This window comes from Parasteatoda tepidariorum, chromosome 3 (genome assembly GCF_043381705.1).
Source record: "Parasteatoda tepidariorum isolate YZ-2023 chromosome 3, CAS_Ptep_4.0, whole genome shotgun sequence".
Taxonomy (NCBI): domain Eukaryota; kingdom Metazoa; phylum Arthropoda; class Arachnida; order Araneae; family Theridiidae; genus Parasteatoda; species Parasteatoda tepidariorum.
The window spans coordinates 76,023,945-76,051,220 of record NC_092206.1 but is presented as its reverse complement, the minus strand read 5'-3'; the positions used below and the strand labels follow the sequence as shown (position 1 = coordinate 76,051,220).

The window sequence follows — 27,276 nt, the reverse complement described above, 5'->3', positions numbered from 1 at the left end:
CATAAATTTTTAATGCAAATCCTTAGAAATAGTACTTAGACTTTAGTCTTTAAATAACCGTGGGAACGCATTATTCTTTATATAGATTGAAAAAGTGTTCTTTAATGAAACGGATCATTACATGAAGTAATAAAAACGAAAGCAGTAACGTAGAAAGCAGTAATAAAGAAGTTTGACTGTAAGCAGTAGAGTAAGAAGTAAAATAGTAAACGATATTGGTGTAAGAAATATAATCGTAAGCAGTAGTCTAAAATGATTTTCCCAATCATTACTAAGATATAAATTTTCAGTGAAAAGAATTGCGATTTTTTATATACAATTTTGTTTAGTCTGTGCTTTCCAGTTGATTAGTTTGATGTTGTATGGTAATAACATTTCTGATAAAAAAAAAAGAAACAATATATCTAGTAATAAAACCAAAATGCACGATATTTAAACCATTCATTTAGTTATTTTTTTCATTTATAAGATAACGGTTTATCGGAAATTCTGGTTTTCAAAATTAAATTTCTTATCACTGCACATTTAATAAAAAATAGGAAACTAAAAAGTAAATTATAAACGATTTTTATGCCATGCTCTAAGATATCATGATAAAAAATATCAAATTTTACCACATTTACTAAATTTTTTCATATCTTATAAGACCATATTTCATTGCGAATTTTGCTAAAATCATTATCAAAATGCCCCTTTAAAAATTACCAAAATTTTTTTTGCTCCCATAGAGTCAGAAAGGGTAAATTTTTCTATATAAGTTTTGACCTCACTTTTTTTCCCAGTGTGTAAATGATGACCACTGTCTTCTTAAATATAATTTTTAAAAATGCGTAAGAATTAAATTGGCGACGAAATTGCGATTGGATAGGCAAATTGGAGATTTAAGCTAGACTCGAGCCTTATATTAATATTATTTTCGATAGCAATCGCGATATTTTTCCAATTTGGTTATTATAGTTTTCGATAGTTAGCCCTCACATTATGGATGGTTACTTTCCCCATAATAGGATTTTTCACACGCATTTTAAAATATTAATATCACGATGTTTAAAAATAATCTATGTTTCACTTTCTATAGCCCACCTTTGTTAAGTTTTGTTTTGATCAATGCTTTAAAAATATCTAATGGTGCTGTCTAAAATGGTAACAAGGTGTCAATAAGAAAAAAAAGACCCTGCCGGTGAATTATAAGGTTGAAAAGTGGGGGTGAAATTTTAAGTCTAGAAAATAGTAAGGGTGACTAGGGTGATTTCGAAAGGGTGAGGGGGTGTGTGCCTTTACTTACGTCCGGCCAGAGGGTGCAGGAGTGTAGGGTGCGTGGCGGCGGCAGGGGGTGACTGCTGTTTCGGTTTGCTAACCTTTGTGTTGCTCTTGGCAAACTCCAGGCGAATTGTCTGCGGCAAATCTGGATCAAAGCGAACTCCTTGCTGCAAAAGAAAAATAAAATATTTGAAAAAATTCCATTGACAGTCAAAAGAAAAATAGAATATGCAGTCTCAAAAGTTTCTCGCTGTAAGTCATATTGCGCGTTACATTGTTAAACCTTTGTTGCGTCTTGAAGTAAAATATTATTCAAATAAGTTGCTGCTTTAACACGGTACACCGTATTACTCTTGAAATCTTAAAATTAATTCTTTATTGAACAAGATTATTTATAATGCGGTTGAATTTGTGAGGAAAATGATCCATTTAACATTCAACAACTTATTAAGGTTCCATCATATTCACACGATATTATGACTTGATGTACTGAACCATAATATTGTTTAAATTCGATATAGTTTTGACACTGTGTTAAGTTTATGTTATTATCTAGAACATTAAATCGTCTTTGAACAAGATTACACTACAGGATAGTCCTATTTGTACGAAAAGATAATTCAATTAAAACCTTATTATGTTTCCAGGAAATTTTTAAGATATTATAAGTAAATATACAGACAATCAATTTTTTTCTTTTTTAAGATCTACCAAGTTTATAGAGAATTTTCTACTTCATACAAACTTCAATTTACTGTCTACATAAGCTCAAAAAGCACTTAAATTTTAATAAAGTTTAACGATAAAAAGATAAATCATAACAAATTAAAGTTAAAAAATAATTTTTCACAAACTCAGTAACCCTTGTAGATCACTACAGTTTTATAAAATATTTTCTAAGTTATGAAAGTTTTAACCGACTCGGAGACAAAAATTCTGATAAAATTTCTCTACAGTGATGACATTTCTAATAATAATGAAAAATATATAACTGTGTTGTGAAAACCAATTCGTATAAAAACCATAAACTAAACCAAAAACCGTACCGAAACCATAAACCGTATAAATTTGTAAAAAAAAAAAAAAAAAGAAAACCAAAGCATACGGTATTTAAACAATTCCTTTTGCAATTTTTTTCGTTCATATAGTAATGGGTTAACAATAATTCCGGTTTTCAAAGTTATAGTTATTACTACACAATTATTAAAAAATACAAAACTTTAAATCAAATTCAACCGAATTAATGGTTTTTACGCCATGCTCTCAGGTATCATGATAAAATTATCAAATTATACCATAATTACCGAATTTTATCACGCATTATAAAACCATGTTTTATTGTTAGTTTTACCAAAGTTATTACCAAAGAGTTTCGGTACTGAGCTCTTTTGGTACTCTTACATGGCCAGAAACACTGTAAATGTTTATCACTTTCTGGTAGTTTTGAATATACTCTTTTTTTAATCAGTTTACAACCTACGTAACTGCACAAAGCGTTTAACTTTTATTAAGGGGCAATCCATATGTAATGTTACGCATTTTTTAATATTTTTGAGCCCCTACTCTTTTTTGTAATAACATGTCATACTTCACTTTTACCCTATCCTTCTCTTGTCAGTTCTTTTGTGTCACATTAGATTGCATGTAACTGCAGTTCAGAAACAAGTGACTAAGTCTTCAGATCATATTTCAAATTTTATTTTTAAACTTTTGCCTACATCCTCTGAAATAAAACTGCCACTTTTGCCGATTCAGTAATCATTGAGACTGTATTTCGTTACTTTTGAGAATTATTTTGTCACGAAATGGGAAGTCTAAAATATATCATGAACATTTCTCCTCTGTTAAAAACAGCATCGTAGTTCATTGTGGGAGAGTGTTAACGAGAACGAAACTAGGATTGAGACAAGAGGATCGAAAATAAAGAGACAAAATGAGCAGTAGGGTGATCAAGGAGTTGACCTTGTACCAGAAGGATCCTAGTTCGAACCCCACTACGGACATGGATGTAATTTATCTTTCTGTTCTGATGAAATTTTTCTTTCTTGCGCTGTTAAAATGACTGTATGGTGCCCACGTTAAAGTGAGTATTAAAAAAGTTAGATACATTAAGCACTACGATTTTTTTCGGAGGGGAGGGGGGGGCTGAATTGAATGACGAAATATTTTATTTACTGTTGACGAAATTTGTATACTCTAAAAAGTGACGATAGTTATTTAGTCACTTTGACGAAATGTCCGCTTGGAGCATATGCCAGAAACGTCAAATTTTACGAACTCAAATTTTACGAAAGAAATTTCGTAAAATTTGAGTATTTTTACAGTGTATTTGTTTTAATGATGTTTGCGAGTATAACAATAAAAATTATTTTGAGGAAAAAAATATTTAATCTGCTGATTTCAAACAATTTTTATTTAACCTATATGTGGGGTGGCATATTTCTGTTACCCCCCTCCTTCCCCCACGAACTGTCACAACTTCACAAATTGCCTTCCATCATTTACGATTGGCCTCAAAAAGCAAAACACAAGAAATTAAAGACAAAAATTTAAAACAATTTAATTCAAAAAAAATAATCATTAGATATGTTTCACTGTATAAATTCTACAACTCAACAAGCATATGAAAATGATTAAGCTGTTTTGTAAATACATCAGTAAGCACCATAAGCAATATAAACTAGTGATGAATTGTGTTTTCTTATCTGATTATTTATTCTGTTTGATTTAGAACGTTTCAACACACGCATACGATAAACTCCAAACTGTACATTGCATCAAAAATTCAAAATGATTCACCTCAAATTCGATTCAGTAATTTAAAAAACATTTGCTGAGTCACAGCGTTTAGTTACAAAACATGATGCACATGCAGAATTTAACAACCCCATTCTTTAATGATTCATATAATAACTCCTGTTCCCATATTACATCTTGATAATCCAAATCGAATGTCATTTTATATAATTAACTGTTTTGATAAACACTGCGCGAAATAATTCCGACGACGTACAAACTACTGTCAAGAGTTTTCAAACTGAAGTGTAATTCATCATTAATTAAAATTGTCCGAATATTCGAAATCTTTCCGTTGGCGCTATAATAGGGCAGGGAATACTTCTGCATGGAAAATGTTCAGTGTTTGAGCGCCAAAAGTGAGACCTCCTTCGTTGAATATGGTCCATAATCCGCCAAAATTAATAGCGATTAATTGCAAGTCCAGACTTTTGACACCCAAACTTAGGCTCGCTTAATTGATTAATGGGGACGAAAATTTAACGGCGCAAGAGATAGCTGTGCTTCATCGTTGTAATTTTTTGTTACCCGTTACCTTTTCTGAAGAGCTTCGGTGAATTTATCAATTTTTCAAAAATATTGAGTCTTGGGAAACAATTTATCATTTATATTTGGACATGCATATAGAGTGGGGAAAGATGTAAAAAAAATCGGTAATAGCCTCAGAGCAATTAGAAAGTTCTTTTTCATCCGAAGTGAAATTTCTGGCGAAAATTGATTCATTGTTACCGCTCTGACGGAGAAAATTAGGAATTGGTTTGATAATGTTTAATAATTAGGAGAAAAGTAGGTAATGAAATAAGTAAAAATCATTAAAACATTTTTTAATGCGGTTACATGCATCCAAAAGGAATTTACTTTTCATATTTATATCAGCTATTACATTATTATTTGAATTAATATCACCATATCTTTTAAAATAAAACACAAATTATTAACATTAATTTATTTCTTATATATATTTGAAAATAATAATTTTTTTCTAATACGGAGAAGAAGTTTCTTAATAACATCTTTATATTAAAGACTAGTTTACGGAAAAAAAATTAAATAAATATTAAATCTTCAAATAGATATAATATTTAATCACTTATTTTACTGGAGGCAATTCATAAATAGTGTATCTCTTAAGAGTCATAATAGTACATCTCTGAATTCATAAATAGTGCATATCTAACAAACGTAATAGTACACCTCACATTTTACTGGTTGCAATTCATATATAGTATATCTCCTAGGAGACATAAAAATACATTTCCTATTTTACTAATGACAGTTCATTAATAGTGGAAACGCAATAGTACATCTTCTCATTATTAAAGACAATTCATAAATAGTGCGTCTCCTAAGAGACAAATGAGTACATTTCCTATTTTATTGTATGAGATTTATATATAGTGTGTTTCTGAGATGAACAATAGTACATTACCTTTTTTACTGCACACAATCCATAAATAGTACATAACTAAGAGATTTAATAGTATAATCTCCTATTTTACAGAAGGCAATTCCCAAATACTACAACTTATAACATACATAAAAGTTCATCTAAGTTTTAAAAAAATTACTTAAATAAGAAGTAAAATTAAATTTTTTTAAAAATAAGAAACCTCTTTATGCATCGAATGCTATAGTAAAATCTTCAAAATAATAATAATAATGATAAAAATGGAAAGTACGAAATAACTTTTGTATGACAGATTTATACTTTTTCGGACTAATTAAATGTAATCAGCTGACGAAATAATTATGCTATGTAACTTGCTTCTTTGATTAGTATATGCTAGTTATATATCTAACAAAATATTGCACATTTATCGTGAACCAATGCTTAGTAGTTTACATCTCCCAAAGCTATGCGAAATTTATATATTTCCCTAAGCCTATTTGTTACAAAAGTGAACGCATAATACTAAATGTTCGTACAACAATTTGTAATTTGTATTTTCCTAATTCTTAATTATAAAAAAAAATGTTTAATTTTTATGTAGTTTAAAGTTTATGTTAATTATATTAGCTGTTGGTGGAAAAATAAAAATAACTTGGCGTTTAATAAATGATATTATTCGAATTGAGATAAACGTTTATACATTTTTATGAATCATGTTAACTCAGAGAAGAAATTTTCAGAAATAAACTAAATGGTACCATAGTTATAAGATTTGAGTACATAAGATCTTAATAAGAAAAATACAAAAAGAAAATATTTATTATAAAAGATATCTACTTGCTAATGTAAACAAACGATTTAATAATATAAGAACAAACTTAAAAAAATAAAAATCTAATAAAAATGTTTCAGCTTATGTTCTTAAATTTTTGAAATTGATTTGTAACCATTCATGTTATTCCTAGTAACAATATTATTATGAAATCTAAATCTGTTCTTCAGTAAAATTCATCTGTATTTATTTTTAAAATTAAAAAAATAAATAGTTTTCGGCTAGAACCATGTATGCATTCTAAATTCAAAACATTATCTTTGAATTTTCTATTTTCCTCTCAAGAAGAAATAATTTAATTAGTCCTACTAAATTTAGTTTCCATAATAAATAAGCGTCTTTTTAAATTAAAAAAGAACTAATCAATTTTTGAAGCAATGCTGAAAGTATCAGTGTAGCGTAAAACAATGGCGATGTAATAGGATTATCAAAGTGCTTGGCGATGTCTAGAAACATTTCGGAATATCTATTTCTAGATGGTTCGCTTTTGTATTATGACATAAAAGAAATTGCAGAGACTCGCTACCGAATGTATTTCGTAGTGGAAGTGAAAGTGGTTTAAGTCAGCAGTTTTATTTTTATCATTACCAAAAAATACCAAAGCATTCCTATTTTGTTTATTCTTTTCTGGAAATCGTCAGGAAAAAAATATTTTGGAAATGGAAAATATTCTAGGAATATATTCCTTTTCTAAACAAAATATTTTTATTTTTAGGACTACTACTTTCACTTTATAACAGTTTTTTACTGATAACTTACAATTATTATTATTAACAATAATAATTGTAGTAATAGTAGAATTTCATTTCATATTTTTATCACTGCCAAAGCTTCGCTATTTCGTTTATTTGTTTCTGAAATTCATTAAGGAAAACGTTCTATAGCTGTTTTCTAGAGAAAATATTTTTATTTTTAAGACTACTAAATCCATTTTATAAATTTTTTTATACAATTTATACAGCTACTAATACAACTATTACTAATTATAATAAAAGTAGTATCAGTAGACAGTCGCTATTTCGTTTATTAGGCTCTGAAGATTTCATTAGAGGAAAAAAATTAGCAGGAAAGGAAAATATTCCAGAGTTGTTTTCTAGAGTAACTATTTTTTTATTTTTAGGACTACTAATGTCATTATATTACTATGTTTTTGGACAATTTATTACTACTATTATAACTATTACTACTATAATAAGCGTAGTACTAATGGAATTTCATTTCATATCATTACCAACAAGTACCAAAGCTTCCCTAATTAATTTATTCTGCTCTGGAAATAAACAGAAAAAAGAGTATTTTGTGAGGAAAGCATTTTGGATTTCTTTTCTATAGTAAGCATTTATTTTTATTTTTAGAAATTCTTCTTTAATTTCATAACAGCGTATGTTTGGATAATTTATGTATTATATCTATTACTAACAATGATAATTTTATTTCATACTTTTGTCATTATTTATAAATACCGAAACTTTGCTATTTTGTCTTTCTGCTGTGAAATACATCAGAAAAAAATGGTTTGGAAAAGAAAACATTCTAAAAAAAGTATTCTTTAAGGACTACTACTTTAATTTATAACGATTATGTTCTTTTAATAATTTATGCAACTAATAGTATACTGTAATTAATGACAAAAATATTAACTATAATAAATAGCTATTCTCAATGTTTTATTGTTGAAAATTGAAATATGACATAATTTTTTTTTGTGAAACTCTGACTCAGTCTTATATTTTTTAAGTATTTTTTTACAACAGTATTGTTTTACAGTGGATTCTGTTGGTTTGTTTCTGATTCCTTTTTTTTAATTTTTGCTACAATATTTCTTTAACCCATATAAATCAGAACTAAGACGAAATGACAAAAACAATGAAAGTAATCTCATTTTCACTCTAAATCATTTTAATAGTTTTAATTCATGCAATTATTATTATGACTACTATTAGTAACAGTAATTGTAATAGTAAATAGTTATACTCAATATTTTATAATGAAATTGAAATGCTGTCAAAATCTTTCTTTTTATATATATAATTTTAACTAATGATCCATATATTTGAGAAGTATTTTTTTACAATAGCCTAATGTTTTAAAATAGCTTCAGTTGGTATTTAATTCTGAGATATTTTTATTTTTGATACATTTCAATGAACTGACAGAGATCAGAACTGTATCTAAGTGACAAAAATCGGAGGTAATAAATTTTCCTAATTAACGAAAAACTTAGTAGCTACTGTCTACAAATCACGAGATAAACACTCAGTTAGGTTGAAAGATTTGCTCATTTCACAAAGCATTAGGGGTTGTGAGCATTAGCTAAAGCAAACCGCTTTGGCGAAACTATCTTCTAGTTCAACACGACAGCCAAACTAAAACACTGAATTCACCTAGAGATAAATAGATTTGTCAGTTACGATCGTAACCGGTCCCAACAAGTCTACGGTAAGGGGTTCGTATCGTCATTGCGATACAGTATTATTTCAGCATATTCATTTATTATTTTTATTAAATTTACATATTATACTATTATTTATTTTTTTAGAAATAAACTTTCCTTACATAAAAATATGGAAAATATTTTGAATCACATACATCAATCCTTATTGTCTAGTTAACTAAGAAATATGTGACCCGTCATCATTGATCAAAAGTAAAGTTCTACCAGTAAAGTTTTATTATTAAATATAACATACTATTTCAGAAAGATACAGCATGAAAGAATTATAAATAAATAAACAGTTTTTGAAATAAAATTAAATATACAGCGTTTGCATTTGGAATGAATATGGGCATAAACTAGAAATTTATTTATTTTCAAATTTAGGAAATTAATGGCAATTTTTTAATGATCACTATATTTCTTTATCACAATATTTTTTACTTAATATTACTAATTGATTTAATTTGTTACTGTGTAGTGTCTCTAAAAATTTTTACAGTGTAGGTTTTCGGCTTAAGTACAAATGGTTTTAACTAATAGCGTGTTATAGAATAACGAAATCCACTTTATATATTGTATGTTTCTTTGTATATATAGAATGTTTCTAATATATATTGTATGATTCTTTGCTTTAAATATCCCATTTGATACACTACTTCCTGCATAAATATTGGTTTAAAAACTTCAACCTTATAGTATCTTCGTAATTTCATATATAACAAGCTGAATACCATTTCTTCAAACTGTGTGAATAAAAAAAATCAATAAATCATCAATACTGAACAACACTAAGATATGATGCACAAAACTGAAACGCATAGATCGACAAAATTAACAAAGCTAAAAAATTTCCATTTTTTATTTATTATTATTTGTTGCTCCTTAAAAAATCACGTTTTTTTTGTAACTCATCCCATCAAAATAGAGATTAACTGTACTCATCGTTACTTGGCATGGTGCTATTGCATGTAGCTAACCCATGACAGTCGAAATTTACTACTATCTAGTAATTTTCTCCGGTACAACCCTTTCGAGGGACCTAAGGACACTTATTTCCTTAGTACCGGTATTAAAACTGAGCAGTATTGTTGCAAATTTAATAATTTCTACGTATATGAATTTAATACTCTATACCTATTTTAGTATATTTGGTACTTATCACATAACCCTTCAACATATGAGTTCTTTGCGAAATACATTTATAAGTGATAGCAAACTCAGGAAAAAACTTAATGGAATTCTTATAAGACCATGATAAGGACTTTTGAGCATGTCCATTTCTCTATCTAGCCTTTAATATGATATTTGAATTATTTATAAGCAAGTAATAGTGGAAAAAGTTCCTTTAATTCTAATTCCTTAAAATATTAATACATTATCTACTCTATTTAATACACTGGATAAAACATTTTCTGCCACTAAGAAAAATCCGTTGTAGAATTTTTTATTGAAATGGCACTAATTACCATAATACCAGTAATAGGTATTACCAAAATTAATTGGCATCTGCGTCAATATTGGCATAGGGATTTTCTACGTTTCTCCTAAACGTATAAGTACCTTTTCTCCATTAATTTTGTGTTTTAGCAGATGAATTATTTTTTTAATTTTAATTAAAACATCTTACCAACATTAAGCAAGCATCATTGGCTTCAATATTATTATGGAGATTTTTTATGTTTCTCCTAAGGAATTTGTACCACTTGACCATTTTGCTTCTTAGTGTATAACGTGTTTCCTTCATTTTAATTACTGTTGATTTTAAATTATTTCCATTTGTAGAAGCACGTTTTTAAACAATAACTATAAACATAATGAGCATGTGGTTTCAGATAACTTTCGGAATACTAACTTGGTGGAGTAGTACGTGCATGCTACCACGTTAACGTTGTGGATTGAATTTTTCTGATACAGCGAATAAAAAATAATTAAATACTTACGTACGTTGCAATAAATTCTTATTTGATAAAATCATTGTATCTATCAAATATCATTGAATCATCTATTATTCAATCATCTATCAAATATCATTGAAGTTATATTTAAAATATTTAAAAAAATATAATCGCTTGAGGCATAATAAAAAACAATAGTATACGCTTAACTAACGCAAACAATGGCTAACGCTCATCCCGCTATGAGGTTCGTCATAGAATATTCTTATAATGACAGTGACAGTCCTCATGTCAATGCGATAAATTTCATCGCTACGGTTTAGGAGTCTATAAAAAGACACACACGCAAACATTTTTTTCTTATTTATAAATATAAATAACATTTATAAACATAAAAAAATAAACCCATTATTGTCAGATTTCATATTTTACTGTAATACAAAGCAAATAAACTTCTGAGGAAAACTGCTGTATATTTATGTTTAAATTGGGTGAATAACTTTTAATGATAGATTCCATTTAATTTCAAAAACTAAACAGAAAGCAATGACGTAATTTTAGATCAAAATATAAATTCTTAAAACAAATATTATTAAATTTTAGGTAGCGCGAATTACTTGTCTGTTCAAGTCAAATAATTCAGATTTTTTAACATTAAAAAAAAAAAAAAAAAACTACTTTAAAAAAAAAAACGGACGCTAATCACTAATGCGTAGAGAAACTTTATCCCGCACATAAGCATCTACGGATATATGTAAAGATATGCAAGTCAATACCTCTAATTCGCAATCTGAATTTTAAAAGTGGCGAAATCAAGACAGAATATTATTTAAAAAAAAACTTTGCTTTAATTTTCTGGCTAATGTAAAATCTTTTAAGAACTTTATAAAATCAAAGCTCGCTTCTATTTCTTTGACTTCCTCGCTACCATTGCATGCATATGAAAACACGCATTCATATTCCAGAATACGCTGCACATTGCGCATGCAAATGTCCAATGCGCCTAATTGTAAATCCATTTATAATTTTCCCTCATTTCTTTGATTCCTCCAAGCTCTTTCTGGAAAATGTGCATAATAATCTTAGCGATGGGTGTCCCTTTGGGAAAACGAAAAGAGCATAATTTTTGTGAGGATGCTTTCATTGTAATGAGATTCCAGCTAGATACCGGGTACAGACTTTGCAGAATAGCCATCATTAGCAAGACGCCGACCAACTTGGCGGTGAAATAAAGTTGCATGTGAGGAGAAAACAGATGGGGTGTTCTTGTTACAGGGTACCAAACATCTCTTATGATGAAATCCGGTGAATAAGGTATTTGTTCCACGAAAGGAAAACATGAATTTGTAAAGAGATCTTAGAAGGTAATGTATGCAAGTAAAGGAATTTGAAACTACTTTCATTGAAATTTCATTGATTGTTGTGTCTCACTTACATAATTAAAACAGCAGTGTCTCTTGATTTGGGAAGGTATATATGTCTTTGAAAGATTATGGTTCTGCATTTCAAATGAACCTGATGCTGCTTATTTGTGTATGAATATTTTAATGTACTGGGAGTTATTAGTATGATAAATTTGGTTGCTGGCTTATTTCCAAAAGAATTTTTGTCCCTTGCATGTTGGTTTTAGAGTCGAGGAAATTATTCTTTATATTGATAGTTATTATTATCTATATATATATATTTCTCTGATGGGGCATCATAGTCCATTCAGAATAAGAAGTTTTGCTATAAGAAAATTTTCAAGATTTAATTGCCATTTTTAATCTAAAAATGAAAGAAATAGTGAGCAAGAAGCTTGCATTAGTAGTGTTTTTTTGTGATCTTTTATCAAGGCAAACAAAATGCCACAATTTATGAGTCTTAAACTAAAGGCAAAGTTAAAAGATTGAATCAGATCAGATCAATGAATCCGATTAGTTCTTATGAGCCAAGATAATGATTTGTAGAAATAACTTTATGAATATTGAAAAAAATAATAGAGCGCAAACATTTTTTACTAGCACATAACTGTGGCTTTGCTTCATATTGACTTTTTGCGCAAAAGAATGTTGTATGACAACAGTCTTAAAACAGCAGTCTTAATCCTTTCGATCCCATACCTGAACTCCACATCCCAAACTTTTGATCCTACTGAAAACTCTACTGGGACATATGTGCCCCGTCTAAAAAACTCGGTGTGTCACATATAGATAGCTTCCTCTCCCAATGGCCTAAATAGTTATCTTGTTATTTTGTCGGAATATTGTTATTTTTACCTTAGTTGATCTATTAAAGTCCTAGTTTGTCGTTTTATTGGAAAGGAAAAAACTGCTCCTGATAGGGTTATGGTTCTAAATAAAGCTGCTACTAAACCTTATTAGGCACGGGGTAATTTTAACCAATGATGTGATCTGACTTGGACAAATGTTTCATATAATTTCAACTGAATTTGTTTAATTTTTCAAAGTATTCATTAAAAAAAATGCGGGTAGCTTACACAATATATTTTATCTCCAGCTTCGAACATCCTATATTTTACATATTTACTGTATCAATTGTATTACTCTTTGTAGTGTTAAAATTTCGAACTCAATGAGAATACAAATGACATTTTGGATAAAAAATTGCGACAAACTTACTTTTGTGGACAATACTCTGAAAGAAATCAGCCAGAATTTGCATTGCATGGAATGTAATTAAAAAACCTTTATTAAAAAAAATTTCGAAATTATTCCAAAACGAAATTGTTATTACTCAGTTCCTGGTAATTTTTTTAAAACTTTTTTTTCTGTTTATTTAAACGAAATAAAAGCATTATTTTTAAGGCCTGAAATCGTTAAGATATCCTTACTCAAAACAATGATCATATAATTTTACTATTTTTTTAAAAACAAATTGTGAAGAAGGCTAAATATACGTATATAATTCCATATGATGGACAAATTTGGTACATTTTTATGGATATTTTGCTTTTTTATATAAATTTAAAAATAGATTAAAATTACTTAAAGGTTGAAATTTACGAGAAAAAATAAAAACTGAAAAAATAAAAACTCGATTCCAAGTTGTTAAATCAGATTCTATACTATTACAAAAATAAGTATATTGCATTTAATAATTACCTAGCAGGCCTTAAACTATTTAAAACCTGACAGATTACATAACAGTATTTCTAAATCCAGATTTATAGGTCGGAATAAGTGATTAAATTATATCCTAAAATATTTCAATCATTGCTTTAATCGGGCGATGCGTGCATTTCATTAAAAAAAATCTTATGTATCAACGGCAGTAAGTGAACGAATATGCTATTTTTCTTTTGTATTCAAATATTCAGAAAGCGAATAAATCTGTGATTGTTCATTTATTTTTAATTACATGAATAAATTTTAGACCATAGTATTCCCATTAACGTGATCAGGAGAAAGAGCTCGTCCATTAAACACTCATTACATTAAGAAAAATCCAGAGTACTTCACATAGAAATTTAACAAGTTTGTGATAGTTCAGCGGTATTAAAATATTCCGAAAATAAACGAGTTTGTTGTTTATATGTATATAAATTTTATCCTTTATACCTATCCTGTCGACCTTGCAACTATATTCCCATTTTAAATTAAATCCTCTCCTGTAGCTACAGCCACTAGAAATATTCCAACTGAAATGCGATGCATGTTCTAAATACAGAAAATTAAGTAATCTATGAATGTTTATTTATATTTAAAATACAGAAAATTAACTGTTTTGTGATTGTTCATTTATTTTCAAATAAACGGAAAATTAACTAATTTGCGATTGTTCATTTATTTAAAAATAAACAGAAAATTAAATGACCCATGACTGTTCATTCGTTAATATTTGTATTCGTAATTCAAAATACAAAAAATTAACTATTTTGTGATCACTCATTTAGATTCAAGTATGAAGAAAATTAACTAATCTGCGATTGTCCATTTGTATTCAAATGTACAGAAAATCAACTAATGTGAGATAGTTCACTTATATTCAAATATTTCGAAATCAAACTAATCCTGAATTCTCCATTTACATTTAAATATACAAAAAAATTAAGTAATCTTCTTTTATGCATTTACATTTAAGTATACCGAAAATTAACTAATCTATGATTGTTCATTTATATTCAACTCTATGATTAAATTCTGTCTCGCTGTATTCCCATCGACGCTATAACCAGGAGAAATATCCCAACTGACATGCTTTGCATTAATGAAAACACTACGTTCCATAGACAGAAAACGAACAAATCTGTGATTGTCTCTATAAATTCATTGTAGGCAATACGAATCATGAAATCTTGATGCTTCCATTATTTTGTCTGCCAAAACAAAGTCACTCACACAATCTTTGACTTGAACCATTTTACTTCTGCACTTGCCTTTTGTTCCAAGTGAAGCTCTTTTCTAGGTAGAAACTCCTTCGTTTCTTCCCCTCCCCTTTCAATCCCTCACCCCTTTCTGAAATCGACAGCTGCGAAGGTTTGTACAGTATAGTCACGTGGGGACGTCATACCTGTTGCGGCGTTGCCAAGGCAACGGTTCAACATCATCTCGCGGGTCCTTTTCCAAAGAATGAAACAAGGAAAATGCGTTTTAAACAGCACTGTCTTCTCCAATTCCCCGATGCGCAGCCGAACATTTTTATTGGAGCTAAATTATCTTTAGAAAGGATTTGGAAAACTTCGCTTTTTATTTTATTTATTTAAGAATTTATTATTTTTATCATTTTTTCTCTTTGAGTCGAAATATTTCGACTAGAATTCAAAGTGAATTGCAATTACCCCATTGGTATTCACGCCTCTTATTATTTACCCCCTACCCCCTTTTTCTCTTTTGATTTTCGATTTTTTGAAAAATCACCTCATGTGTAATAATTTAGCGTTAAAGTTGCTGCAGTTTGGAAGACTTACATAAATTTTATTACTTTATGTAAGAATATATTACATGTCCCTGGTATTGTTAAGTCTTTTGCAATTTATCTTAGCAACAAAACTTATTGATTTTATGCGACTTATTTAAACAATTACACGGTTTTAAGGTGTTAAATATTTTTTAGTCTCTTTTGTATAAATATTGTTTAACAAAAACATTACAATTACATTAAATCTTCCAATTTTTATGAAAAGTTTTGGCAAGACATTATATAAATGATGAAATATAATTTTATCAGTTAATTGTCAATATTTAAGTTAGTTCAGGAATTTGTTTATAAATTACAAGCTAGTAATTGTGTTCAAGCATAATTGCGTCTGATTGAAACTCGTATTCTTTTGAATCAAATAATTATTAGAAAGGATTAAACTTTTTTATTTAAGTATTTATTACTCTTTTATTTCAAGAAGAATTTAAAGAGAATTGAATTCTCCCTAGTTGTGTTTACACGTCTTATTGTTTAATCTCTTATTTTTTCTTCCCTTCTTACTTTTCGTCATTCTTTTCCAATTTTTTTTATTCATTTTCTAATTATTTTTCTTTTTAGGAAATCATCTCGCGTGTAATGACTCAGCTTTAAAGTGACTTCAGTTTAAAAAAAATAACACTTACATTTTACTTAACAGTTTTTTGGAATAAAAGAGATATTTCGCGAATTCACGTTACATTCAGTACACTACCGTACATAAGATTTTATTTTATTTTACAGCCGTCGTTGAAAAGTCGTCACAATTTTGAGTTTAAAACTACTAATGTTCGACTCTGTAGCCTTGAAATTTTGAACACAATATAGAAGACAAAAGTTCAGATCAAAGAATTCTTGGATCAAGCTTTGGGTGATTGTCTTCGGGGAGGACTTTTTGATTTAACTAACCCGCATTTGCGTAATATAGTGAAAAGAACCACGAAAAATTTCCACGTTTAGCATGACGGCAAAGGGAAAGGAGACCCAAACGTATCATTACGTTTTCGTCACGGGGTGTGCATGCGTAATTACTTCAAATTTTACTTACGGTGGCGTACGGAATGTAACGTAAAAGTGTGAATCCTTCTAAGAAATCAAAATTACCATATAATTTTATAGCTTTCGTATTTTTTCATTGCAGCAAAATTTATTGAATTTATGCAACATAATTTAATATTAACATGGCTATGAAGTGCTAAATATTTTTGGTTTTGTAGAAAAAAATATAATTTAATAAAAATCAATTGTTAGATATTAAATTTAAGAATGTCATTTTATTAGTTATAGGCAATATTTAAGTATGTTCAGAACTTTCATTATATAAATACTTAACGTATGAGTACTATTCAACATTAAAAACAATCTAAAAAAAATGAAAAATAACTATAGTGTTGAGGATGGATAGAGAAATATCTGAGTTTATGGTGACACATAAGAGAAATATGTAGAAATTTCGTCGAAAAAATAAAGTTACTACAAATACACTGCTTTGTAAAACTGAAATTCGAGATTTCAAAAGTAATAGAGTATTTAAAAACAACATAAAATCAGATTTCTGATGTTTTTTAACATAGCATGAGAAGATATAAGCTATTATAAAATGCCTCTTAATATTAAAACAGTGTTATTGCTTGATAAAATATTTAAACCTAAAGTTGAATTGTTTAATCTCAGTTATACACCAATAAGTCTACAATTAATCTATAATTTTCCACCAATTATTTATGCTTAACTAAGACACATGGATGTTATTTCCATAAATTTAGCCGATAATTATATATTAACTTAAATATATTTTTTTAACGGCAGTACTGATACCGGAAGTGTTGCTCATTTAACGATACCACACCCAGCGGTCACCTGTGAACTTAAATCATGGACATTACCCACGCCACACTGCAACAGATACCCTTTCATAGGGTGGACCACATTCACACTCTACAGAGGACAACACACAGAGAGAAACATCCATTCCCTGAGCGGGATTTAAACCTGCAACCATTGCCACCACAGTCAAGCAAGCTAGCCATACGGCCAACTGGCCGGCTAGCCTGAAATATAGAAAAAATTATTTTTCTATACGGAAAAGATATTGCATGTGCTCCATTATCAAAATAAAACACTAAAGTTAAATTATTTGGTGTCTAATTAATTTTCAATATTCTACTAAACCTCATACACATATATAATGTTCTCAACTGTAGGCAAAGCAGCTTCGATTTTCCTGGCAACAAAAATTAACACACGCTCTCCATTATCGAATAAAAAAAGCAACAAAAGAAAAATAAACACTGGCAAGACTTTGATGTGTTCATTTCCGTCTCTCTTGTTTTAACGCCAGCTCTTTAAAATACTAATAGAAAACTTCCATTCATTTAAGAAACAAAAAGAACGACAATAATGAAATAAAAAATAGAGGAACAACTAAACTCCTAAACAGCGCTATCATCTGCCGTCACTCTTTTATATCTTCTTCAGAATCTCAAAGTCTCTGTGTCCCTCAAGTGCTTCCTTATCACAACGATTCACTGCTCCCAGCCGCGTTTAAAATTCAATTACGGCAGGAAACTTTCGAACACCTAGGGCATAAGTTTTAATTACGATCTTAATTAGTGACCGACGACACTGATATGTCAGCGGGCATTTTTGCCCTGGGAATTATTCACCATTTTACGCTTTGCGGAGTCGCGAGACTTGACCGAAATCGTTCCAGCCCACGTGATGGCATTGCTGCGTGACATATCCAGCTTCGAGACACTGAGTTGTGCAAATGATATGCAAAACTAGCGAGTGCAAACGACTGTGGATTCTCGTCCACTCGTCTGCTTTGCCTCTATTGTTCCATGCGATGCAAATGAGGTTTGGAATATTCATGTTTGGTGCCTGACGCACAAAATGAAAGACAGGGTTTGGAAGGGGGCGTAGTTCTAGCGTTATGAAACTATTTTTTTTCCTATTAATATTCAAAAATGTGAGTGAATAAGTTCGCTTTTTCTTTTTGCTTGTGTAGTTTGATGTTGATGCCGAAATGCTTCCACATTTGAATAGATTAAACCATTGGAGGGAAGTATATTTGTTGGTAGAATTGGAAATGGAGGAATAATTTTTTCGATGAAAACTGAGCGTTGGCGGAAAGAGACACTATTTAAAAAGAGGGAACATACATCACTTATAATTAATATTTTCTGATATTAATTATTGATAATAAGATTTGACACAATAATGAAAACTGTTCTTTATATAGTTAGTAGAAATTAATAAAAAGACGTTCTTATTCTATCATAGTCATTTATTTTTGTATTCTTCACTATTTCTCGAATGTGTATTATAGTTTGTGATTTTAATTCATCATTACTTGGAATTTACTAATTGATTTAAAGCGGGATTGTAAGATCGAATAGCTATGAATGATGGGTTTAAAGGATGCAAAATAAGCCTAAAGTTTACGTTATAATTTGCAAATTTATAGTTTTCTGCACATTCCAGAAATATATAGATATATATATTATTATTATCATTATTATACATATATATTTTCTTTTACATAAATCAGTATCTTTGGTGCGTTTTCAGTGAAAAAGTAAAAGGTGGCTTAAACTAAATAAATTCGAGATAAAACCTTTGTTTGACTAAACAATAGTTCATTCAATACTTTTCAGTGGTTTTGTCTAATGCCATAAGTGACTAGTTTTGAAAAATGCAAAAAAGGTCTAAAATCTACAGCGTAATTAGCTTGCATTGATGCTATAACGACCAAATATCTGCTATACTGTAAAAAATTCCGGATCGAATTACGATTAAAAACACTGGCACCCTCAGTGCAGCATCCGTTAAATCAAATTTTGCCGCAAGATTTTATACAGTAATTTTTGCAATAATACGTAGCTAATTTACGTAATTTTTACAGTAAATATTGCTATGAAAATTTCGGTAAATCAGATTTTTACAACGTAGAATTTTACCGTAATTTGATTAGGAATTTTTTTACAGAATAATTGTGTGACGCTTTGACTATAGGTGCGTGTGCTGATGGGTGACAGAGCCTCCTTCCCTGAGGTTATTGTGACGATGGAACAAATCTCTTTGTATACCCTCCAGGGTTGGGACGGGGTTTCGCCAAACTTACATTATAGTTGTGAGGGTCATATGTATATATATACCCATAAGCAGAATATTTTCGAATGTTCTGCAACAGGACTTATTAATTTATAAAGATGTTCTGCAAGCATTGGATTGGGATTGTTCTGCAAGACTACTGGAGGCAAGTGGGCGGAGAAGGGGGATTCGCAGCAAAACGCTGTCACTTATTCAAGATACAAATTGTTCTGCAGGACTNATGATATTGAGGTTTATATATATATATACATATAAAGTAATTCCATATACTGTGGTATTAATTCGCATTTGTACCTCAATATTCGTAATTCTGATTTAAATGATAAAATAAATTGAAATTTTTAAGATTAATAACTTTGTCGATCTAGATGCTAAATCAATTTTTACTCAGACACTTTTTTTTAAAGAAAGTGATGTCGAAAAAAAAATTTAAACTGAAATTTTGATTAAAAACCTAAGAAACAAAAAGATATAAAATATCTGAAATTTTTCAATTAACCACAATTATCGGATACTTCATAAGATGCTTAAATATAACTTAAACATTTCGAATTTTAATACTAACAATTTTCATTGCAGCTCTGAATAAAGAATAAAAACTTCTCATTATTTATTTTTGTCAGTTTTCAGCTAATAAAAATTTTAATAACATTGATAATTATTAAAAATTAAATTAACTAATAATAGTATAGTATTTCTACAATGTATAAAAAATTATAATAAGTAATTAACTTTAGCACTCCATTTGAAATTCAAAAACTAGCAAAATACCTGCAGATCTTGTTTCGCTGCTTCAGCTCCAGCTCTTGTAGTGAAGGTTACAAAACCAACAGGCTAGGAAAAAAAATAAAACAACTAATCATACATTTTTATTTACTTTTCTATATGGAAAAAAAACACACAAAGAAATGATTATTTTTTTTATTTCTTAAGAGGATAATATTCTTATAAAAATTTCAGTGATTTTTAATTAAAAATGAAATGATTAGAGCATTAAGACCTTAGAACGGCAACACTTTATTGGCTCAGATATCCAAATACCAGTTTTCACTTTTCTAATTAATTTAGCATATCATCTCATACTGGGTAATATAAAAAGAACGAAACGTAAAAGTAATTGAAAATGAATCTGGCAGGATATCAAGTAATTAATTAGCTCTCAGATATGGCTTTTGCTATAATGTGGATGAAACAGGATAATTACCCCGATGATAACAAAGAACATAACTAATTAAAGTTCTTAGGATTTCAAGATTTCCTTTATTTCACATTCCTTAAAATACTCACCGAAGATGTTTTTCCATTTTTACTCGTGACTTTTAAAAGAGATCCTTCATAGCCCTAAAAAAGAGAAACACTAATTAATTATACATAAAATTACCATTTTAAATTTAAAATAATATTTGCAAATAATAAATAGCATCGTATTATTAACTTAATTACGATATTCATTAAAATTAACGTATTGACGATGAAGACGAACGTAGGAGGATACCTTCTTTAATTAACCGTTAATATTTTTATTGATTTTTAAAGTATCGAATTTTGTTAGTTAAAACGATTAGATCACATTTTCCTTATTTTTTTTAAATGCATTTCTTTTTCTTTTTTGTTTTTTTCTATTGTATCATTACACGAGTATACAAATTTTATTCACAAATCTTTTTCCACCATAAACAGCTGTGTCATCAAACATGTTTAAGGCAAATTTCATGAAAATTCAACATGAAAACTGCATGAGAACATCAATGTGTAATAGAGAACATCAATGTGTAGCATAGTGTTCCACGAAAAGTTAGTGTGACAGTTCCATAAGTGAGTAAAAACTCATGATGATGTTCTTAAAAAGATCAAGAATATTGTTAAGAGTAAATTAACTTAGAAGAATGTCGTTAGCCGAGTTTCAGATTTATTTTGATTTGAAAATTTATTTTGTCTTTGCAAACAAAATTTTAATGTTGTTTTCCAATTCTATCGTGTTCAATTTTCTAAGTTCTAAATTTTAAGTAAATTTTTTTTTGAAATATTATTTTTAAAGTTGATTTTTTTTAATAAGCTAAAAATAATTAAAATTAAGAATATTTTTTATTTCCTGTTACAGTATTTTTCCTTTAAGAATTAATAAATTTCAAACCTTATTTATTTTGTTAATTTTAAATGTATTTTCGTTTGCTAATTTTAAGTACAGCTCGTTTTGGTTCCCCGACCACTTCATGAGATAAACGTTTTTTAAGGCCCCCTTAAAAACTTTTTTTAAACAAACGTTTAGTAAACAAAAAAAATTTATCTCAATCATTATTTTCGATATAATATACTTTTAATTACATTTAATTGTTAATTTATTGAAAACTTCTACTGACCAACGATTTTATATTTGAACTTTCTTATGCTCCTTTTTCTTGAAAGCAACCCTCACTTAAATAAGAATTATTCACTGCTAGCATCTGTGTAGAGCGTAAATTAACTTTCCAAAAATTATTTTAAAGATTCCAAACTATTTTAATATTATGCTCATGATATTTAAAAAAAAAATAATAATTCGTTAAAAATTTAAAAAAAAAAAGAATAATTTGACTTCTTCTGAAAGACACTTCAAATTTTTTAGAACTGTAAACATTTTCTTGTTTAGAACTGCAACCACAGTGTCATATTCACTGTAAAATAGTCTAATAATCTTTTTCTCAATAAGTTGATAAATTAATAACTACTTTAAAAGCGAGTAATTTATACAGAGTTGAAAATGTATTGATGTTTCGATACAAAAAGGAAAAAATATTAAGTTAAAAGTATGCTCGTTACTTAAAAAAAAAACCATCCTCCTGAAAGCGAGCTCCTACACATCCTTTAAAAAAAGCCATCACCCCCATAAAAGTTTTCAACACCCACTGGGAGGGGTGGGAGAGAGGTAACTTAGGTTTAGATGTTAGTTGTGTTAGCTAGGTGTACAGTTAATTCTCGATGTTTATAATATTAGGACGTTCTTGCTTTTTAAAACTTGATTATGTTTAACTTTTGAACAGATATCTTATTGAGCGTTCTGCAGATAAGTTTTAGAGCTTTTAGAATTTTTTGCACATAGTGTTCCTACTTGGATCGCTAATATCAAATGCATAATGATAATCTTTATAGATAATAATTAGCTGAAAACCAAAATGGGTTCAAACTTATTTCTACATTGTTATATGATAATATGGTTACATCTAAATGAAAATTATTCTATTTAACACCGTTAACAAATTTTCGGTATAATATGGTGTATTTTGAAGTAAAATACGATGAAAAGTTTTTGTTATCTTTATATGGTGTTAAATTTAAACGTGTTTTATTTTTTCAAGTTGAGCCATAGCATCAGATAATGAATTTCAATATAGGATGGTTTGCACGATAATAAAGTTCAACTTGGAGCTGTAATAAATTTGCTCATATTTGCTTGATATTAATGTTCAATACTTTCCGAAATGGATCAGGTTTTTATTTTCAAGTTGACTCATAGTACCATCTAATCATGATCATGATGAACTGTTTTGCACAATAATTAGATTCAACTTCGCACCGTATTAAATTTGAGGCGAATTTGAATGATATTGAGGTTAAATTCATACTGAAATGGTTCAGGGATATTTTTTGACCCTCCAACTAATCAAGATAGAGGCGAATTGTTTTGCATGATAATTAGGTTTAACTCGGTACCATAATAAATTTACAACAAATATGAATTATATTACGGTTCAATTTTTTCCAAAATGGTTCAGTATTTCCCTTCAAGTTGACCCACCATATAATCAAGTTCGAGATGGATTCTTTTGCTCGATAATCAGGTTGAACTTTGTACCGTAACTGATTTGTAGGAAATTTGAATATTAATGTTTAATGCATTTCAAATTGGTTCAATTTTTTTCTTTCAAGTTGAACTAAAGTGTCATGTAATCAAGTTCAAAATGAATTATTACGCACGATAATTAGGCTCAACTTGTTAATGTAATAAATTTGCTGCAAATTTGAGTGACAGTATGGTTCAATGCTTTCTAAATTTATAATAATACATAATTTAAAAATTGCATAGCTACGAACCCTCAAGTTTTGTGTTTATTTTAAGTTTATATATATTTAAGATTATTTTTATTTATTTTTTGCGAATCTTCTTTTTCAGTTTCCGAACAGAAAAACTAAAAAAAAAAAAAAAAGTTTCTAAGCTTCTAAATCTTATGATAGGCTTGAATAAATTTTTAAATATAATATTTGAAATCGCATTATATAAATAATTTTAAAATAAAAGAAGAAAAAAAGAATAAATCCCATTTTACTTTGAATTTCCCCGTCCTTTATTCCTTTAGGCATAATGATCTTTATAGTTATCTCATTTTGTGATTTATTTTTTCCCTATCTTTTTTTTTCTTTCATTTTTTATTTTGTTTAATCATGTATCCGTCTCTACCAAACCCCTAGAAAATGAGATATTAAAGTATTTTAATTACAAAACCGTCCGGGCCTGATGTTATCAAATTTCTTGTTTCCTCAAGCTTCGTTAAGGTAGAAAAGAACTTCTTCAATCTTACCTCCAGGGATTCACCCCACACCATAACACCCCTTCCATTCTGTGCCACCTCTTGGAAAAAGGGAAAAAAAAAAATCTTTTTATCAGTCTTTAGTCGTATTGGAAAACCGATATAACCTGGGGAATAAAAATGGGGGAAAGGGAAGACGGAAAAAGGGAAGTATATTAAGATCTAAGGAACTTCCGTATGAGGGGATTTTAATTATTTGTTATTTTTTCCCTTCTGAGAGGGAAAAAAAATATTTTGGGGGAAAATCGATTCTTTTTTCTTCTCTTTTTCTCGAACTTTTACAACGAAGCCAAGATCGGACCAATTTAGGGACTAGGTAGAGTTTCAAACTCCGAACTTTTGATTTGTTACTGGTTGATAATGGAGGGATTGCGCAACAATGTCGCAACGTAGGGAATTTCCTGTGATGTAATTTGCATGGATCGAATTTGGAAAGTCCTTTATCGATTTTTCACGATCTCTTTCTGTCCCCAGACAGAAGAAAAATTAATGTTCGATATAACTTAAACAGTAAATGTGTGATAAGAGTGGAGTTAAATTTTTTTCTCTCAGGAATGATTTTTTAATGTGTAAAATGACGCTTTAAATTCCTCTTTTTTATTGGATAAGGGGGAGATATTGGTATTATTAAATATTAAGGTGTTTAACTAGTTTTGGTAAAGTAGTACGCATACCAAAATGTAGATAATTTTCAACATGTCATTTTTACTATTTTATCCAGGGAATAGCATAGATTAATATTTTAGATAAATATGCTTTATTTAAAGAAGCGCAGTTTAATGTTGTAATTAAAATGAATTATTTTTTAGATTTCTAAAATATGGGTTTCCTAGGGCACCGCATAATATTCATAAATTAATTTGCTATTTAGAGTCAAAACTAACATAAATATATATTTTCTAAAAATTAATCACACATTTTTTATTAGAAAGAAAATATTAAAAGCTTTTTATTTAAAATTTAAAAAACGATTTTTTTTTTTACAAAAAAGTTTTAAGATCTACTATTCATAAAAATCATATTATCATATCAAAATGATAATATGATTGATGTAAAAGTCATATTTAAATTTTATTTAGTTGAACTTAAAATAGATGGTTTAATCGAAGTATATATTACAAGATAGATTTGGTGACATTGGCTATGTTTGAAAGTGCGATAAAGTTTACAATCTGTAGTTGTTGATTTTGCGAGATTCGGGGGTTATAGCTTTTTTGCAGTTTAGCGCTTGCAATAGTTTAGCGACAATCGTCAACACGTCATTTCATCATTGACGACATTTTTCTATATCGCGCCTAGCGTATAACCTGTACTAGGCTTTAACCGAATAGATATTTTAATATTAGATAAACTTTGAATTTTTATAATAGATAGGTTTCTATATCATTTAATTAAAGGTTTAACTGTTATAAAGATCTATGCTTGAAGAGATTAACAAATGGTTAATTAGAAATAAAATACTATTACTTTTTTAACTAAAATAATTTTGAGTTTTTTTTAAAATTTTTTAAAAATTTTCTTAATAATCTTTTTTATAAGATCTATCTAAAAAATTTCGTAAGATCAATCCTTAATATTTATTTTATTTATTATTATTCAATTTTGTATTTAATTCCTGGAAAAAACATCATTGAATTTTAATCTTAATCTTAATAATATTAAAATTGAATTTTAATCTTAATATCAATTGTGTTGACGTAATGTTGCGTTTAAGAAATATTTGTTAACCGCTTAAATGCCGAATTAAAAAAGAGTAAACTTAATTTTATAAATTAACTGCTAAAAAAAATTTTAACGTTGTTCCATTTTAGGAACATTGGGGTTTAACTGTACATCGATCGGAACAAAATTATATTTACTTTGAAGTCCTTGAAAATTTAAAATATTTTGGGAAATATATTAATCATTTGGTATTTTTATTAATACATTATTCTTTTTAAAGCGTAAAATGATTAAAGATTAACTTCTATATATTATCATATTATCCAGGAATAGTAAGTTAAGTGGAAAAATACTTTACTTACTTAATAAAAAAAAATCAGTTTTTATGCCAATAATTAAATTGGTCCATTGTTAAACGATGCTGTCATGTAAATTTCTAGCTGTCTTATTTAGATGGTAAATTGAACCAGGTGCTCGCTAAATTTCGAATATTGTATCGCATTATGAATTTAAAAACTATTTAATTTTGCAGGATGATAAGCATGGTCCAATTTTTTGCCTTGAAAGGGTTGTTGAAATTTATACTATAATAATGGTTCAGCTAGACATTTCATAATGGTAGAAGAAATTTGCATGATATGATTCAACCTATATCCCTTACTTCGGGAAAGTAAATTAACATGGCAATACAACTTAACTGCACCTCTTGGAAAATTTGCATTGTAATATGATTCAAATTGGTAGATACTGAAAGTTGAAAAAATTTGCATAATAGAATGGCTGAAAGCACAACAATATTTTTTGAAATTATATAGTTCAACAATGTTTGAAATTAGCAGTGAGTTTTAAAAAGAAAAAAAATATTTATTTTTTTTAAAGGTTTTGTGCCCTTTTATCACATTTGACACAAAAGACGAAATGTTTCAAAAAAAGAAATTCAGTATAATGGAGTTGTTACGTATAAGAAAAAAAATTCTATTTAAAAATTTAGGATTTCTATGTTAGGAATGTTTCGGTTATTTTATTACTAATATTTGGTTAGTTTAATAAAATTAATAAATTTTGAAAAAAAATCATTTAGGTGACATGGAATTCAACTTCTGTTGCTATTTGAAGCAGTTGAATCAAAAACGGCCTAAATAAGCTCACTTAAATATTCTTAATACAACTCAGTTTAAATATTATGTATCCTCTCTCTATTAAAGCAGAAGCGTTAGCTGAAACAATATTATTGATCCTTTTCGAAAATTTTAAATACAAAAATTTTCCTTTCAAATGAAAAAAAAAACACTTACCTTATAAGCCCGAAACAGCAGGTAAAGTTCTCTGGGTTTCGCATCCATAGGCAAGCCACTGACAAATAACGTTCGAACCTGGAAAATAAAGGAATCGATTAGGCAAACATAGTATAAATATATATATATATA

At 28.6% G+C, this 27,276-nt stretch overlaps 1 protein-coding gene across 4 annotated transcripts in view; it reads right to left on the bottom strand.

The window, feature by feature from the left end:
• The window catches only part of LOC107453124 (protein couch potato), a 312,218-nt gene that overhangs the window by 18,209 nt on the left and 266,733 nt on the right, over positions 1-27,276 (bottom strand). For all 4 annotated transcript variants that reach the window (XM_016069816.3, XM_016069815.3, XM_016069818.3 and 1 more), the window contains exons 2-5: positions 27,145-27,222; positions 20,910-20,963; positions 20,394-20,456; positions 1,286-1,427 (exon numbers count right to left, since the gene is read on the bottom strand). In XM_016069816.3, coding sequence (XP_015925302.1) covers positions 1,286-1,427; positions 20,394-20,456; positions 20,910-20,963; positions 27,145-27,222 — 337 coding nt within the window. The remainder of the gene's footprint in view (positions 1-1,285; positions 1,428-20,393; positions 20,457-20,909; positions 20,964-27,144; positions 27,223-27,276) is intronic.